The following is an 18,531-nucleotide window of genomic DNA, read 5'->3' as shown; positions in this document are numbered from 1 at the left end:
GGGTAGAGAGGTAGAAGAGAGGTAAGGGGTAGAAGAGAGTTAGAGGCGTAGAAGAGAGGTAGAGGGGTAGAAGAGAGGTAGAGGGGTAGAAGAGAGGTAGTGTGGTAGGAGAGAGGTAGTGGGGTAGAAGAGGGGTAGAAGAGAAGTAGAGGGGTAAAAGAGAAGTAGAGGGGTAAAAGAGGGGTAGTAGAGGGGTAGAATAGGGGTGCAGGGGTAGAAGAGTGGTACAGGGGTAGAAAAGGGGTAGAGCGGTAGAAGAGAGGTAGTAGAGCGGTAGGCGAGCAGTGGTAGAGGGGTAATAGAGGGGTTGAGGTATAGTAGAGGGGTATGTAAATGTAAATGTAAATTGATTCTTGTATAGCGCACTACTCACCCGCAAGGGTCTCAAGGCGCTTGTACGAATACCGCTGTGGAACCCATCCTGGCTTTCCCTGTGAGGCGTCCACTCCTGGGCACCCCCAAGGTAGAGGCCAGGCATCCTTAGCGTTGTGGGGCCCATTGTGGAGATTAATCAAGCTATTGCCCAGAGTTGCAGAGTAGGACTCCATGATTGGAATAGGCACCGAGGCGAGAATTATCAGGTCCGTGGAATTTTGAGCCCAAGACCCGTCGAGGCGGGGAATTGAACCCTGGTCCCAGGCTAGACCTCTGCACCAAGGTCTGCCGCTCTAATCATTGAGCCACACTTCTCCAGGTATAAGAGGGGTAGAGGGATATAAGAGGGGTAGTAGAGGGTAGCGGGGTAGAAAAGAGGTAGAGGGGTATCAGAGGGGTAGTAGATGGTTGTAGAGCAGTAGTAGAGGGGTTGCAGGGTAGTAGAGGGGTAGTGGGGGGTAGTAGAGGGGTAGACGAGGGGTAGTAGTGGGTTAGAGGGGTAGTATAGTGGTAGAGGAGGGGTAGAGGGGTAGAAAAGGAGAAGAGGGGTAGTAGAGCGGTAGAGTGGTAGGAGAGCGGTGGTAGAGGGGTAGTAGAGGGGTTGAGGTATAGTAGAGGGGTATAAGAGGGGTAGAGAGGTAGGAGAGGGGTAGAAGAAGGCTAGAGGGGTAGAAGAGAGGTAGAGGGGTAGAAGAGGGGTAGAGGGTTAAAAGAGAGATAGAGTAGAGGTAGAGGGGTTGAAGAGAGCTAGAGGGGTAGAAGAGAGGTAGAGGGGTAGAAGAGAGGTAGAGTAGAGGTTGAGGGGTAGAAGAGAGGTAGTGTAGAGGTAGAAGAGGGTTAGTAGAGGGGTAGAGGAGGGGTAGAAGAGTAGAAAAGGGGTATAGGGTTATTAGAGGGGTAGAGGGGTAGAAGAGGGGTAGAGCTGTAGAAGGGGGTCAAAGGGGGTAGAAGAGGGGTAGAAGGGTAGTAGAGGGGTAGAAAAGGGTAGCAGTGTAGAGGGGTATAAGAGGGATAGAGGTGTAGAGGGGTAGAAGGGTAGAAGAGAGGTCAAGGGATAGAATAGAGGTAGAGGGGTAGAAGAGAGGTAGAGGGGAGGTAGAGATGTAATAGAGGGGTAGTAGGTTAGAGGGGTAGTAGGGTAGGCGGGTAGTAGAGGGGTACAAGTGGTGTAGAGGGGTAGTAGAGGTGTAGAGGGGTAGAATAGGGTTAGAGGGGTAGAAGAGGGTTAGAGGGGTAGTAGAGAGGTAGAGTAGAGGTAGAAGGGTAGAGGAGAGGTTGAGGAGTAGAGGAAAGGTAGAGGGCTAGAAGAGAGGTAGAGCAATAGAAGAGTAGAAGAGAGGTAGAGGGGTAGAGGAGGGGTAAAGGGATAGAAGAGAGGTAGAGGGATAGAAGAGAGGTAGAGGGGTAGAAGAGAGGTAGAGTAGAGGTAGAGGGGTAGAAGAGAGGTAGAGGGGTAGAGGAGAGGTAGTGGGATAGAAGAGCGGTAGAGGAATGAAGAGAGGTAGAGTGGTAGTAGAGGGGTAGAAGAGAGGTAGAGGGGTAGAAGAGAGGTAGAGTAGAGGTAGAGAGGTAGGGATACATAGGCAAATGAAAAGGAAGCTATCAACTTCAGAAATGGGAAAGAAAGCTCTCGTATTTTGAAAGCTGATGACCCATGAGGAGAGAGGAAAGCCAGATAGCTCCTCTGCTCGTGAGCGCGCGCCCGAGCGCCTAACTGCAAGCTCTAGGCCACAGTGGTAGAATTTTCTGAAGCCCACTTACTTAAAGTCTCGCCAGTGCAGGGCATGCGCTGGCTCAGGTGAGACTTAAAAAGGTCGCTTTCTGACCAAAGCACTACCTTTTTGCCAAATTTGGGGTAATTCCGTTCAGTAGTTTCGGCTGTAGCCTTGCTCAAATTTTCCTATGGGATATTGATTTTTTTACTCTTATTTTTTGATTTTCTCAAAAACTACTGAACGGATTTACACCATTTTAAAAAAGGTTGCGTTCTGAACCAAGCTCTACCTTTTTTTCCAAATTTCGGTTAATTCCGTTCAACAGTTCGGGCTGTAGCTTGTCGCAAAATTTCCTATGGAAATTAACATGGAGAAAACGCTTTAGCTTACGCTTTTCCGCCTCTCCTGCTAATTCCATTTATAGTTCGGAAGCTCAGACAAATGTCCCTCAGTGATCTTAATAGCCCCCACATGTTCTCGTCAACCTTGGTACTCTCATCCTTAGAACTCTCAGTGGTTCCACATCAAAAGCTACTTATCACATCTTGTCTCCTCACTCCGAGCCATGGAGAAATCAGACATCCAATTCCCAGAGAACTCAACCTAGCGATTTGGCTTCTGAAGTCATAGAGCTTGGTTATTTACAACTACAACCAGACTGTATGAATATTTTCAATGAAGCTAGAGAGCCTACTACTAGAGCATGTTATGCAGCAAATGGAAACGTTTTGTTGCCTATTGTAACAACAACAATATCAATCATCTTAATGCGTTTGTGCAGAATATAATTTGTTATCTGTTGCATTTACAGCAATGTGGATTCACTTACACATCCATTTGTTTACACCTGGGAGTCGTAGCTGCATACTTGCAAAATAGACAACACCTATCTCTCTTCAGAGCACCAGTGATTAAAGCCTTCATGAAAGGATTAAAAAGGGTTATACCGCTAAGTATTGCCCCTGCGCCAGAGTGGAACTGAAACATAGTCCTTACAAGGCTAATGGGCCCGCCTTTTGAACCAATGCACAAATGTCCATTACAATTCCTATCATGGAAAGTTGCTTTCCTTCTAACGATAACCTCACTAAGGAGAGTTGATGAACTTCAGGCATTACCTATACAAGAGCCTTTCTTTCAACTTCACAAAGTACCAATCCTAAATTTCTCCTTAAGGTAGTTTCTGCTTAGGGGTAATTCGTGTGCGATATCAAATTAAAGAAACATATCATTAGCAGTCTCACTATTAATTGAACCATCAGAATTCTTGTATAGAATTAATGTGCTGCAATGATAATAGAGCAAAAGACACACAATTGTTGAACGGAATGGAGAACAAATCAAAACATTCACCCCCAGTCAAGAGATCTGGGTAAATCCATCATTATTTTGCTCACCATGCCGCCCCAGTTCAGACATGGCCATATGCAAATCAGTCTTGACTCTGTGCCTCATGGGAACAGTCCAGCCCGAACTGCAATGATATTAGAAGCAGATAAAAGTAATTAGCAAAATAAGCACATTGAACAGAATAGTTCCACCATCTTTTAAAACAATGTACATATGCAAGCATATAAAAACTGTACATAGCACTTTCCTACTATGCTTTCCCGTGTGTGTCTGTTGGTCTCTGTGTGTCTATCTCTCATTCCCTGTAGGGAAAGTATGTAGCTCACCGTTCTAGAAGAGTCGGTCAAGAAGGAGCACACGGCATTGAATAATTTCTTGGTATGCACTTTTTATTAGTATTACAGGAAATCCCAATGATTGATAGTCTCTGCTATATTCTTCTTTCCCACAGGGTCATCCACTTCAGTCCCTTAGGTGAGCCTCGGCCGCCGTCGTCCCTCGGACAGAAGGAAAAGACTCAGGTAAGTGTTTTTGCTGTATGGTTTAGTCAAGGGAGGATGTGAGGGATAAATAATAGCTATGCATAAATGTGAAGGGAGGGTGTAGAGGTTGAAGCAACCAAAAGAAAAAGAGTAGCCGATGATTTATGCTCTTGTCTTTGTTTCCGTCTCACTTATTTCCTTTTCTCTGGGTCCCTTTCACCCCTCAGCCTCCCCTCCCGTCCCTCTCTTACTCAGCCTTACTCGTAGACGCCCACGCACCTGGAAGAGCCACGTCCCTCTGGGGCCGTGGCGTGGTGACTCCGAGTCCTTCAGTGAGGTCTGGGGTCTTCTGTTTCGGCTTTCCCTCCTCCGCCAGGTTCGGGTGTTCTGCTCGCCGACAAGCTGTGACCTCCCCTGGGTTCCGGTTCTCTCTCTCGGAAGGTTGTTAGTCCTTCTCTGTCTTTCCGGTCTTCCCCCGCTGGTTTGTCCGCCTCGCATTCCCATGCCGCGTGTAGCTGGACCACCTACTGACCAACCTGCATTTCCCTCGCTTCCAGGAACATGTCCCTTAGATAGGGAGCAATCTTATCCGGTCTAAGCTTATACATCTCAATCGGTAACCCGTTCGGGCCAGAATACTTTCCGGGGCGCAAAGAGCGTATAGCCAGCGCTACTTCGTCTGGCGTAATCTGCCAATCCAAATCAGTTCCCTCTACTTCCGAGAGGCAAGGCAGAGCGATGTCCTGCAAAAGCGTACGGGAGTCTTCCTCGGGCCTATCAGAAACCGACGCGTAAACGCCCTGGAAATAGTCCGCGAAACAATGAACAATACCGTCTGGGTCAGTGACCACCTTTCTGTCCTTGTCAACAATCTCTGGCACTACCCTACTAGCCCTTTCCTTCTTATCGAGCCATGCGATCAACTTCCTGGCCTTGTCTCCGACATTGTATAAGCGTCCCTGCTGTTCCCTACTAAAAACTTTGGCCGCGTCGGTAACTAACGCCCTATATTCCGACTGTTTCAACTTGAGGTTATGCATCGTATCAGGGGCAACCTCATCTTCCAGAGCGGACTCCAACTCCATAATTTCGGTTTCTACCTGCAACACCTCGGCGTCCCTACGCCGTTTAACATCAGCTATCAATGAGAGGGCCTGACCTCGCACCACCATCTTGAACGCTTCCCACAACGAAACAGCAGAGGAGACCGATCCCTCGTTTTCCAGAAAGTAATTATCGAAAACTGTCAGGAGCGCATCACGGGTGTTGGGGTCACGAAAATAGCAAGGATTTATGGGGGCAATCGCCCCCCCCCCTTCCATGGCCTAATTCCACACGGAGCCACACCGGTGAGTGATCCGAAATACCTCTGGCCAGATGCCGAACATCTACCACTGAGGACAAATGAGCCGCCTGGACCAAGACATAATCAATTCTGGACATGCTACCATGTGCGTCCGAGTGGAAGGTGTATTGACGCTGGGCGGGATGTAATAACCTCCAGCAATCGACCAGGCCTAGTGTGGCGATCAAATCAGGCAGCCATCTCTGCGCGCCCTTAAGATCTCGGGGAGGGTGCCTAGCTAACAACCCAGAACCTACGGCATTAAAATCCCCACCAATTATGAGTGCGCCCTCCGGGAGATCCATATTTACAACAAGGGGTGGTGAGGGACAGAGTCTCTGAATTAAACAGAATACTCTCACCCAGTCAAAAGATCAGGGCTAGATCCAACACCGTTTTTTAGCTCACTGCACCATCCCAGTTTCAGAACCTGGCTGTATGCAAATTAGTCTGTTCCTGTCCCAGTGCATGATGGGAACAGGGCAAACCAAACTACAAAAGCCAATTCTTACACTGGGAAGGAAACAAGCTACCGGGGACCGGTTTCTGGCATTTCAGCCTCTTCGGCCCGGCTTGCTTGAATCCTGATGGTGCAATGAGCAAGGGACTCACATCTGAGTATACCCTTCCACGCTTAGGGTGGACAAAAATATTTACAACAAGGGGTGGTGAGGGACAGAGTCTCTGAATTAAACAGAATACTCTCACCCAGTCAAAAGATCAGGGCTAGATCCAACACCGTTTTTTAGCTCACTGCACCATCCCAGTTTCAGAACCTGGCTGTATGCAAATTAGTCTGTTCCTGTCCCAGTGCATGATGGGAACAGGGCAAACCAAACTACAAAAGCCAATTCTTACACTGGGAAGGAAACAAGCTACCGGGGACCGGTTTCTGGCATTTCAGCCTCTTCGGCCCGGCTTGCTTGAATCCTGATGGTGCAATGAGCAAGGGACTCACATCTGAGTATACCCTTCCACGCTTAGGGTGGACAAAAATATTTACAACAAGGGGTGGTGAGGGACAGAGTCTCTGAATTAAACAGAATACTCTCACCCAGTCAAAAGATCAGGGCTAGATCCAACACCGTTTTTTAGCTCACTGCACCATCCCAGTTTCAGAACCTGGCTGTATGCAAATTAGTCTGTTCCTGTCCCAGTGCATGATGGGAACAGGGCAAACCAAACTACAAAAGCCAATTCTTACACTGGGAAGGAAACAAGCTACCGGGGACCGGTTTCTGGCATTTCAGCCTCTTCGGCCCGGCTTGCTTGAATCCTGATGGTGCAATGAGCAAGGGACTCACATCTGAGTATACCCTTCCACGCTTAGGGTGGACAAAAATATTTACAACAAGGGGTGGTGAGGGACAGAGTCTCTGAATTAAACAGAATACTCTCACCCAGTCAAAAGATCAGGGCTAGATCCAACACCGTTTTTTAGCTCACTGCACCATCCCAGTTTCAGAACCTGGCTGTATGCAAATTAGTCTGTTCCTGTCCCAGTGCATGATGGGAACAGGGCAAACCAAACTACAAAAGCCAATTCTTACACTGGGAAGGAAACAAGCTACCGGGGACCGGTTTCTGGCATTTCAGCCTCTTCGGCCCGGCTTGCTTGAATCCTGATGGTGCAATGAGCAAGGGACTCACATCTGAGTATACCCTTCCACGCTTAGGGTGGACAAAAATATTTACAACAAGGGGTGGTGAGGGACAGAGTCTCTGAATTAAACAGAATACTCTCACCCAGTCAAAAGATCAGGGCTAGATCCAACACCGTTTTTTAGCTCACTGCACCATCCCAGTTTCAGAACCTGGCTGTATGCAAATTAGTCTGTTCCTGTCCCAGTGCATGATGGGAACAGGGCAAACCAAACTACAAAAGCCAATTCTTACACTGGGAAGGAAACAAGCTACCGGGGACCGGTTTCTGGCATTTCAGCCTCTTCGGCCCGGCTTGCTTGAATCCTGATGGTGCAATGAGCAAGGGACTCACATCTGAGTATACCCTTCCACGCTTAGGGTGGACAAAAATATTTACAACAAGGGGTGGTGAGGGACAGAGTCTCTGAATTAAACAGAATACTCTCACCCAGTCAAAAGATCAGGGCTAGATCCAACACCGTTTTTTAGCTCACTGCACCATCCCAGTTTCAGAACCTGGCTGTATGCAAATTAGTCTGTTCCTGTCCCAGTGCATGATGGGAACAGGGCAAACCCAAACTACAAAAGCCAATTCTTACACTGGGAAGGAAACAAGCTACCGGGGACCGGTTTCTGGCATTTCAGCCTCTTCGGCCCGGCTTGCTTGAATCCTGATGGTGCAATGAGCAAGGGACTCACATCTGAGTATACCCTTCCACGCTTAGGGTGGACAAAAATATTTACAACAAGGGGTGGTGAGGGACAGAGTCTCTGAATTAAACAGAATACTCTCACCCAGTCAAAAGATCAGGGCTAGATCCAACACCGTTTTTTAGCTCACTGCACCATCCCAGTTTCAGAACCTGGCTGTATGCAAATTAGTCTGTTCCTGTCCCAGTGCATGATGGGAACAGGGCAAACCAAACTACAAAAGCCAATTCTTACACTGGGAAGGAAACAAGCTACCGGGGACCGGTTTCTGGCATTTCAGCCTCTTCGGCCCGGCTTGCTTGAATCCTGATGGTGCAATGAGCAAGGGACTCACATCTGAGTATACCCTTCCACGCTTAGGGTGGACAAAAATATTTACAACAAGGGGTGGTGAGGGACAGAGTCTCTGAATTAAACAGAATACTCTCACCCAGTCAAAAGATCAGGGCTAGATCCAACACCGTTTTTTAGCTCACTGCACCATCCCAGTTTCAGAACCTGGCTGTATGCAAATTAGTCTGTTCCTGTCCCAGTGCATGATGGGAACAGGGCAAACCAAACTACAAAAGCCAATTCTTACACTGGGAAGGAAACAAGCTACCGGGGACCGGTTTCTGGCATTTCAGCCTCTTCGGCCCGGCTTGCTTGAATCCTGATGGTGCAATGAGCAAGGGACTCACATCTGAGTATACCCTTCCACGCTTAGGGTGGACAAAAATATTTACAACAAGGGGTGGTGAGGGACAGAATCTCTGAATTAAACAGAATACTCTCACCCAGTCAAAAGATCAGGGCTAGATCCAACACCGTTTTTTAGCTCACTGCACCATCCCAGTTTCAGAACCTGGCTGTATGCAAATTAGTCTGTTCCTGTCCCAGTGCATGATGGGAACAGGGCAAACCAAACTACAAAAGCCAATTCTTACACTGGGAAGGAAACAAGCTACCGGGGACCGGTTTCTGGCATTTCAGCCTCTTCGGCCCGGCTTGCTTGAATCCTGATGGTGCAATGAGCAAGGGACTCACATCTGAGTATACCCTTCCACGCTTAGGGTGGACAAAAATATTTACAACAAGGGGTGGTGAGGGACAGAGTCTCTGAATTAAACAGAATACTCTCACCCAGTCAAAAGATCAGGGCTAGATCCAACACCGTTTTTTAGCTCACTGCACCATCCCAGTTTCAGAACCTGGCTGTATGCAAATTAGTCTGTTCCTGTCCCAGTGCATGATGGGAACAGGGCAAACCAAACTACAAAAGCCAATTCTTACACTGGGAAGGAAACAAGCTACCGGGGACCGGTTTCTGGCATTTCAGCCTCTTCGGCCCGGCTTGCTTGAATCCTGATGGTGCAATGAGCAAGGGACTCACATCTGAGTATACCCTTCCACGCTTAGGGTGGACAAAAATATTTACAACAAGGGGTGGTGAGGGACAGAGTCTCTGAATTAAACAGAATACTCTCACCCAGTCAAAAGATCAGGGCTAGATCCAACACCGTTTTTTAGCTCACTGCACCATCCCAGTTTCAGAACCTGGCTGTATGCAAATTAGTCTGTTCCTGTCCCAGTGCATGATGGGAACAGGGCAAACCAAACTACAAAAGCCAATTCTTACACTGGGAAGGAAACAAGCTACCGGGGACCGGTTTCTGGCATTTCAGCCTCTTCGGCCCGGCTTGCTTGAATCCCCCTTTTGTAAATCGACTCCGGGAGATCCAGCAGTACTCGACACAGATCCGCGAACGTCGCCGCCTGCAGGCCAGGTGGGACATAGGCAGATATCAGTGCCAGGTTCCGACCCTCCCAACGCCCCACAGCAGCAGCGTAGCGCCCTCTTTCGTCCAACAGTAGTGTATCAATCTCTATTGGCAGTGAGTTTCGCACAAGGATACCAACCCCCCGGGACCCAGAGGAGAACCCTGAGTGCGCAATCATTTTATAGCCTTTTCTATTTAGCGCATAACACGTATTACCTATTAAGTGCGTCTCCTGCAGCAACACAACATCAGGAGAACAACGTTTCAACAATTGTAAAACCACCCCACGCTTGATGTGGTCCCCCAAACCATTCACATTCCAGCTTAAAACGTTCAGCCCCCTACCCCTCATCAATCAAGTGAAAGAGGACCCCACCCCGGTAGGACCTATTTGCTCCAATAGTGCAGCTATGTGATGTTACGCCTTGCAAACAAAAGAACACTCTCCCCAACCAACTCAAACCACCCCCCACCCTGCACCCCAGCATAAGAATAATAAGCCCCCCCAACTTGCAGTGTGCCTGTTGCCCTAGCATTCTAACTAATCTACAAAAAGAAAACCCTGAGGAGAAAAAAAGGCCCACCCGTTTCCCCACCACCCCCGGGCATAATATATACAGTATATAAAATCATCGAACCACTGTCCAAGGCATTAGCACCATTGTTCAGACTGTCGGAGGCCGCTGCATCACTCCCGATCGTCCAGGCCACCCGTGGCACCACCCGGCTGTTCCTCACGATCCCGCTGCTGGGGCAGTGTGTCGAGCCAGTCACCCGCTACCTCTCGGCGGTCAAAGAAGAGAGTACGTTCTTCAAATTCAATACGAAGCCTAGCCGGGAAGAGCATGGCATACTTTAGGCCCCTCTCTCGCAAGCGCCGTTGCTTCTGCACAGTCTGTGTGAAATCTGGGTAGAAGTTCACCGAAGCATTCTCAAAGTTCACCGGACCATCGGCTCGAGATGCTTGCAAAATAGTGTCACGGTCCCTGAAATTAAAGATCCTGGCAATGATTGGCCTCGGAGGAGCGCCCATTTTAGGTCTCCCGCCCGGCACTCTGTGGGCACGTTCGACTGCGAAAAACTTACTGACCCCCTTGGGCGCTAAGTGCGTGAGCACCAGATCCTCAATGAAGAGATCCGCGGCCGGTTCCTCCGATTTCTCCGGTACCCCAATGATGCGTATGTTGTTACGCCTTGCCCTACTTTGAGAGTCGTCCATCTTACGGGCAAAGAGGTCATTGGTGGCACTTAGATTGCAGACCTCAGTTCGAAGGTCAGAGACATCATTAGTTAGACTGGATGTCTTTATGTCCAAGGATTTGACCCTCTCATTAGTTTTCCCCAGGTCCGTACAGATCAGATTCACGTCGATTGCCACCGTGTCCACTTTTTGGGCCAGAGTCTCAAATTGTTGCCCTATTGAAGACTTCTTCCCTTCAATGGCGCCCATGATGTCTTGCAGAGTCAATTCTGTCGCTGAGGCGGAGTCTTCCTTCGATGTCTCCAGTGACCTTCCCGGTCCACTGGGGGATCTCTTCGGCTGGGCATAATGTTCCATGTTGTTGACCTGCGTGTATCCGCCCCGTCTTGTAGTTTTAGCTTTCTGCTTCTCTCCTTCCGCCTAGGTCGCCATCCCTTACATTGAGGGGGCCAATAATGGTCGACAAAGAAGAGTGCAGCCACCAATTATATGGCACGGAGTTGTGGTAGCTTTGTGCACACGTTCAAGAGCCACTCTCTCCTTGGGACCCGATCACCAGGCGCCTCGCTGTCTAGAACGCTCACAGGCAGGGTGTGTCCTCATCCCAAAAATGAAAGTGAAAGTGGCAGTACCACTCCTCCGATCCCCGGCGCCCCTGCAGGCCGCTGTTGTTGAATTACTGTCCGTGCCAACTCCAGACCCGGGCCTCATGGGTGTTTAGGCCTCAGATTTCAGTTGGCCATAACTTTGGCCTCCGACGTCCGATTTCAGTTCGGACAACTGTTTTCGCCATGCCTCGGGTTCGACTTCAAAGGCCCGTCAAATTAAATCAGGATATGTTGCAGGATATATGCGGGAGGTTCCGAGGGTCTCGGGAGCCCTGTGCTCACGCGGCCATCTTGGACGCGCGCGAAGCTCCTCCTGTTTTTCTTTTCTTGACCCTTTTTGGTTTCCTTTACTGTTGTGCTGTTCAGTAAAATGTCCATTCCTAGATCACTGGAAAAAGGAATAGATTAACTGTCTAGGTGGGCAGGGGAGTAAATAACATCTAGTAATTTATTACAAGAATTACAAATATCTCACTATGACGCCAGCCGTGGCCACCGAAATTGCAATTTGATAGTGTGGCTGCTTCTGAGAATCTGTGTTTCTTTCTTAAATATTAACTTCTTCTGCTCTCACATCCTTAATTTCCAGTGATCCCAAGCTCCCGATCTACACTGTTTCACCACTATCAGAAATGCAACTCAAACTGATTTCCTATCTTGTTTTTGTTAATGCTTTCTTTGTGCAAAGTATAAAGTCACAAATATTTTGTCTGTGTGTTCATTTACAATTTTTGACTCCATTTCTACAGGTGACAGAAGCCTGAACAGAAAAAAGAAGGTTTCAATTTAGTGAAACACAACAAAAAGGAGTATTTCAAGGAAAGTTAAAACATTCTCGAGCTCTATAGAAGAAACACATTCTAGGTGCCAGGAATAGTGAGGATGTTGGAGTGGAAGAAACTGGTGAATGTGAAAGTTGTCAAATCCCTAAAGGAAAATTATCATAAATGTTTACCAAGTGTCAGTAACTGAGATTAAGGAGAACATTAGCCACAACTGATACCCACACAGTGCACTTGAGAAAACTCAGTGTTGTAAATTCTGTTTGATGCTTTATGAGAAATGCTTTGGAGACCTAAACCCTCCACAACAGATCAGCATCCGTAGACGTGTTGTGATGTGACAGAACCGTCAAAAAGACTAATATCCCCGATTTACAAGTGCAAGCTTTTGACTCCGTCTCCTGTGATTCAGAGGAGAGAAAAGATTGTTTAAAAGAAACAAATTGTAAATGCTCTTTCTTAGATGTCGTTTCGGCAAAGATGCCAGATTATCATTTCCAATATAGGAAGATTTTCCCCCACCAACTCTGTCTCTTGGGTTGATCCGAGTAGTTTCAAAGCGTCCTGTAACTTCCAAAGTGGATCATGTACTTGTCTTAGCCACTGAGCAAAAAAGCATATACTGGCACAGAAAGTATGAAAGCGGCCAGTGTTACACTATTGATTATTGATAATTCATAAACCACCCTGGCATGGCCTAATTACCTGCCATTACTTGTATGAACAAACATACACAGCAGGCAAACTCTAAAGCCCAAAGACCTTATCAGTGCCTTTAAAAGTCCTAAATCAAATGTGATAAACTAGAATCACTTAATGAGACTAATTAAGTTAGATAGAATTCACCCGGGCATAATTTGAAGAAAATGAATCCACGAGGAGCATCTTAGTAAATACAAGGGACTCCTCAGTGAAAGTTTATAAAGACAAGTTAGATCGGTGCCTTTAAAGGTAGGAAAATGATCTCCAGGACAAAAATAAAATTAGTTAAATACATATGTTAAGAAGAGCATCTGAAATGTATTTTAGAAGGTCATGCTGAGTTGAAACAAGTACATGATCAGAAATCATATTCAGTCTTATGATGGCATATATCCAGGAACAAACCCAACTTGGAGAAACAAACAACTCGAATAAGAGCAATGAATGTGAGAACAGCTTTAGTTCCCAATCCCACCTCACTAAACATGAGAAAACTAGCTCTGGACGAAAACCCTATCAGTGTCCTGAATGCCAGAAAGGCTTCACTCGCAAATCCAACCTTACGGTACATGAAAGAACCCATACTGGGCATAAACCGTATCAGTGCTCTGAATGCTTTAAAAGCTTCAGTACCAAATCCAATCTCACTTTACATGAAATAACCCACACTGGACAAAAACCTTATCAATGCTCTGAATGCTGGAAAAGCTTCAGTCAGAAATGGAGCCTTACTGTACATGAGAGAACTCACACTGGACAAAAACCGTATCAGTGCTCTGAATGCTGTAAAAGCTTCAGTAGAAAATCCTATCTCACTTTACATGAAAGAAATCACACTGGACAAAAACCTTATCAATGCTCTGAATGCTGGAAAAGCTTCAGTCAGAAATTCAGCCTTACTGTACACGAGAGAACTCACACTGGACAAAAACCATATCAGTGCTCTGAATGCTGTAAAAGCTTCAGTAGCAAATCCAATCTCGAATTGCATGAAAGAACTCACACTGGACAAAAACCTTATCAGTGCTCCGAATGCTGCAAAAGTTTCACTCGCAAATCCTATCTCACTTTACATGAAAGAAACCACACTGGACAAAAACCATATCAGTGCTCCACGTGCCAAAAAAGCTTTAGTTTTAGTGGCAGTCTGATTCAACATCAGCGAACTCACACTGAACAAAAACCTTATCAGTGCTCTGAATGCTGGAAAAGCTTCAGTAGCAAATCCAATCTCAAATTACATGAAAGAACCCACACAGGACAAAAACCTTATCAGTGCTCTCAATGCCGGAAAAGCTTCAGTCAGAAATACAGCCTTACTGTACATGAATTAGCCCACACTGGGTATAAACTGTATCAGTGCTTTGAATGCCAAAACAGTTTCTATAACAAATCCAGTTTAACTGTACATCAGAGAATCCATACTGGGCTAAAACCGTATCAGTGCTCTGAATGCTGTAAAAGCTTCAGGCAGAAATCCACCCTTACTGTACATGAGAGAACCCACACTGGGCATAAACCGTATCAGTGTTCTGAATGCCAGAAAAGCTTCAGTCATAAAATAACTTTCACTCACCATGAGCGAACTCACACTGGGAAAATACCTGATTAGCTCTCTGAATGCTGAAAAAGTCGGAAATCTGGTCTCACTCAACCTGCGAGAACTTACCTGGAAAAAACCTTGTCATTGTTCTAAATGCCGGGGAAGGGTCTGCTGGAGATTCAATTTCATTCAACAAGAGAGAACGCACAATGAGAAAGAAAATGACCCGTGCTCTCAATGTGACAAAAACTTCAGTTGTAAATGTAACCTTTCTACATAAGCGAGCCAATGTGGGAGAATAAAAGGTGCTCACTGTGAACCCTGAGGAGGAGCTGTCAGCATCGCAAAACCTTTACATGAAGCACCCACAAAAACATCAATCCATTGATTGTCCAACAAACCATCTACTGAGAAAAGCACACAGCGAGGGATGGAAATGCTTGAATTAACCTCATTCTTTTGTAACTATTTGTGGTCTCATTCCATTCAGTGTGTTTCGTTCCCTGAGTGTTTATAAGCTGTGGCTCTGACCCACAAAGTCCATTTGATACTGAACTTTGAGGCCACGCCCCCAAGGGTCGGGAATGCATGTAACCTCGAACTGTTTCCAGCCTTAATGAGCCTCACCAGGGAGCTGCAGCAGGAGTCCCTTTGTCGTAGATCTCTATGGAACCAACGTCTGTTCATGTCTGTGCCACTTACGGCTGATCATTGAGAAAAACTAAAAGTGATGGAATGACTGGTAGTTGATCTCAGCACCATCCCACCACATCATTCTCTAGTCTTTGTGCAACTACAGACAAGGCCAGCCATATGCAAACCATTCTTGGCTCAACCGTAAATAGTCCTAATGACTTCTGTTCCTAGGGGACACGCACGTGTATTACAAAGATCCACTTCAGCGGCCTCTTTCTATGTCCTTTTTGCTACAAATGGATCTGCTTCTCATCGACTGAGGACAGTTTCACAACCTTTACAATCTCATCAGATACACCCAAGAGAGTCTCACAGATAATCAGGTCTATTCATAAACTACTATAGGACAACTAAAATACATTACAACTTTCAATAATAGGTCGCGCCAACGTTATCAAAATGGCTATGTTCCCCAAGGTATTATATAAATTCCGGTCGATCCCCTTTAAAATAGAGGCGAAAATTATTAAAGAAATAGAATCCATCTTTATGAATTTCATGTGGCAATATGGAAAGATTAGAAGATCAATGAAATATATGTCTTTGCCTCTGGAAAGGGGGGGTCTGGGACTGCCAAATCTAAGATACTATCAATGGTCCTGCCTCCTTACGCAGATGGCTATATTGTTTGATTCCGTGGGAAACTGTGCAAACTCGTCGAGCAGACAAGATGTCATCCCATCTATTTTTGAACTGCTGCTTGGCAGTGAGGCCACCGGGGTATTATTAAGGAGAACAGAAAGAAGCTATTATAATATATCGAGATATAAGACACTGGAAGGGATATAGGGGGTCTGGGCAGCAGCTCAGAAAGCCCTGGCAATTTCTAAATATAACCACCACACCCCACTCTGGAATTCGGGCATATTTCCTAACCTAAGTAATGACGGGTGTTGGAGGCACTGGGAGCGACAGGGTATCCTGACATTGGGGCAAGTTATGGTCAGGGATGAGTGCAGAACTCTGGAAGATCTGAGACAAAGGTACTCCCTGCAGGGAAGCCAAGATCATAAATACGCTCAGGTGGTCAGTACAATCAGGTCAACACAGGCCTCGTATCATCTTAAGGGAGAGGTGTAATATACTGGATTATCTGAAGGGGGCGACCCTAGAATCAACGGAGTGTACAGGCTGTTTGTGGAGGAATCCCAGGACGACATGGCCAAAACTGAGGCAGCCTGGGCTTCGAAATTGGAGGATCCGGACATCGACCTGGACAGAGCCCTTATAATGGATGGAAGATTGCTACGCTCCTCCAATTTAAGAGCTCAGCACTTTAAAACATTATTTAATTTGTATTATACCCCCTCTAAGCTGTATGATTGGGGTAAGAGGGAGGACAGCAATTGTCCCAGATGCAGTAAAGGTCCGGCTGATATTATCCATATGTTTTATCAGTGTGAGAAACTTGGATCAAATAAAACAGAGATTGAAGCATTCTGGGCGGGGTTGCTAGATGCTAAGATAACTTTGTCTCCAACACTCATGATCATAGGATGCAAGAGCAAATTGAAATTAAATATAGAGACTGAAGCTTTAATCTTCATTTCCACAGCTGTACTTAGAATATTAATTGCAGCAGCCTGGAAAGATACTGAGGCTCCAACTTTCCAAATGTGGATGTCCAGATTATTAGGAATACATAACGTGGAGGCTGCTCTGTATGAACTTAAGGGTAAAAAATTAAGAGAAGTAGGGATGAAGATCTGGGCACCAGTCGCTGCCTGGCGGGCAAGCAGACTGCAGTAAGCTCATTGGGCCCTCAAGACATATGGTAATGTTCCTTAACTGTCACTCTCCTCTCTTTCATCTCTTTCTGTTTGTTGCAGCCGGCTCAATAATAATAATATTAATAATAACATTAACTATTTGACTATTCAAAAGAATCAATTCAATTAGATATTAAGCTATGTAATCCGATAATAGATTTGTGTATTACTTTTATATTGTTAATTAAGGCGGATTGTTTATATTGTTTATATGGTATTTTGATTCTTTCATTTAATTCATGTATATTGTTTTCTCTTTATGTCTCATGAATTCTCAATAAAAAAACAAAAAAAGAAAAAAAAGGACAACTAAAATACAAGAAAATGTGATTCACAAAGTATGTGCTGTCCTGCCTCTCCTATCTCTTTCTTTGTGGAGTTGCCTGCTTTGACTGCAGAGTTTCCGCACATGTTTATATACTTTTTGGTAGTAAATGCAAGCGGGACAGAGTGGGAGTGAGTGTAAAATGGGAAATATTTATGAATAAAGGGGAGGGGCTATGGGAGGAGTAAGGAGGGGTGTAGGGACGGACAAGCACTCACCCACAAAGGAGTAAACCCATTGCTATTCACAAACCACACCTCTAAATTCACAACAGCCATGATGTACCTAAAACAGTTGTAAATGTACCCGAGCTCAGAATCCAACTTCGCACATGGTCATCCACTGGAACTGCAACACACTCCCATTAATAATAATGGAGGTACGGACATAAATTAAAACGCATTAAATTAAATAGTTTAAACTAATTAAAACTCTAAATAAATGTCATTCAAGGCAAAAAATATCTAAAAAGAAAAAAAATTTTTTACAATGTTTTAATAACATTTGTTGAATTGCAACACTAATATAACATTACTTTTTAGTGAAGTATAATTACATATGTTATAATTAATGGTCAAAATCAAATTTCAGGTTATTTTAGGCAATCAGGTGACACCACGTTGCAGAGATTTTCATATTTTTAATCCATATAACAGACTAACTTGTACACCACTCACATTAATTTCAATTTTCACTATACTAATTCACCACTAATCCTTTAATGGGTTCCGTAGTTGCGTGCTACTCTCCGAAAAAGCGCTTTGATGCCTCGTGAGGGGTAATAACCACTATATACATACAATTACAATACAATACATTTAAAAATTATTAATACATATTATAAATGTTAATTTAGGTGGGACACCTTTCATTAAATCTTAATACAAATATATCTTATATATATTCAACTTGGGTGGAGTTTTCCCTGTGTAAAAAATATAAAGAATATTCAAATTGTTTATTACACTTGGAAACAATATTTTTATGTTAAATACAAATGTAAATGTTATAAACTTTAAATATAGAACAAATTAAAAAATGCTACAATAATAACTCACAGTTTACTTAGAGATTTAATTGATTTTAAATGTAAAAAAAGTTTTTCTCACAAATCTGTTTCAAAATCCCAACAAGCTAAAATCATCTGATTTTCTTATTATGTACTCCAAATTACTGATTTGCCTCATTCACCTCTATTCGGAGGGGTACAACCTTAAAAAATAATGTATAGAATTCATGTAAAGTATTTTTAAATATATGTAATTTTATAACATTCTTTTGAAGGTGTGTGTATTTTTAAAAGGCAAAATACATAATTTCATTTTATCTTTATTTTCAAATGGGTACGATTTTTAAGTCTCTCTCTCCATTATTTTCTATGGAAGGGCTTTGCATTACCAGTGGTTGGCTATGTATGGTGCTGCAGTTCATATTGCTCCACTTTGGCCGAAGTAAGTTACATTTGTAAATTTTACTCCACCTCTGTTTAAGCGTGTGCAAATTTGCAAGTCCACACTTTTGAG

At 44.9% G+C, this 18,531-nt stretch overlaps 1 protein-coding gene across 2 annotated transcripts in view; it reads left to right on the top strand.

Moving 5' to 3' along the window:
• Positions 1–18,531, top strand: part of LOC147737166 (uncharacterized) — a 498,742-nt gene that overhangs the window by 13,233 nt on the left and 466,978 nt on the right. Inside the window, exons 3-4 of one of the 2 annotated variants that reach the window (XM_086918899.1) lie at positions 3,892–3,961; positions 11,941–16,986. In XM_086918899.1, coding sequence (XP_086775025.1) covers positions 13,055–14,287 — 1,233 coding nt within the window. In that variant the 5' untranslated portion in view covers positions 3,892–3,961; positions 11,941–13,054 and the 3' untranslated portion in view covers positions 14,288–16,986. Of the gene's footprint in view, positions 1–3,891; positions 3,962–11,940; positions 16,987–18,531 lie in introns of those variants that run through there. The other variant, XR_015295525.1, reaches the window with a different exon arrangement.

Source organism: Lissotriton vulgaris, chromosome 1_1 (genome assembly GCF_964263255.1).
Source record: "Lissotriton vulgaris chromosome 1_1, aLisVul1.2, whole genome shotgun sequence".
NCBI classification, from domain to species: domain Eukaryota; kingdom Metazoa; phylum Chordata; class Amphibia; order Caudata; family Salamandridae; genus Lissotriton; species Lissotriton vulgaris.
Note: the sequence above shows the minus strand (reverse complement) of the source record. Positions and strands in the feature narration are given on the sequence as shown.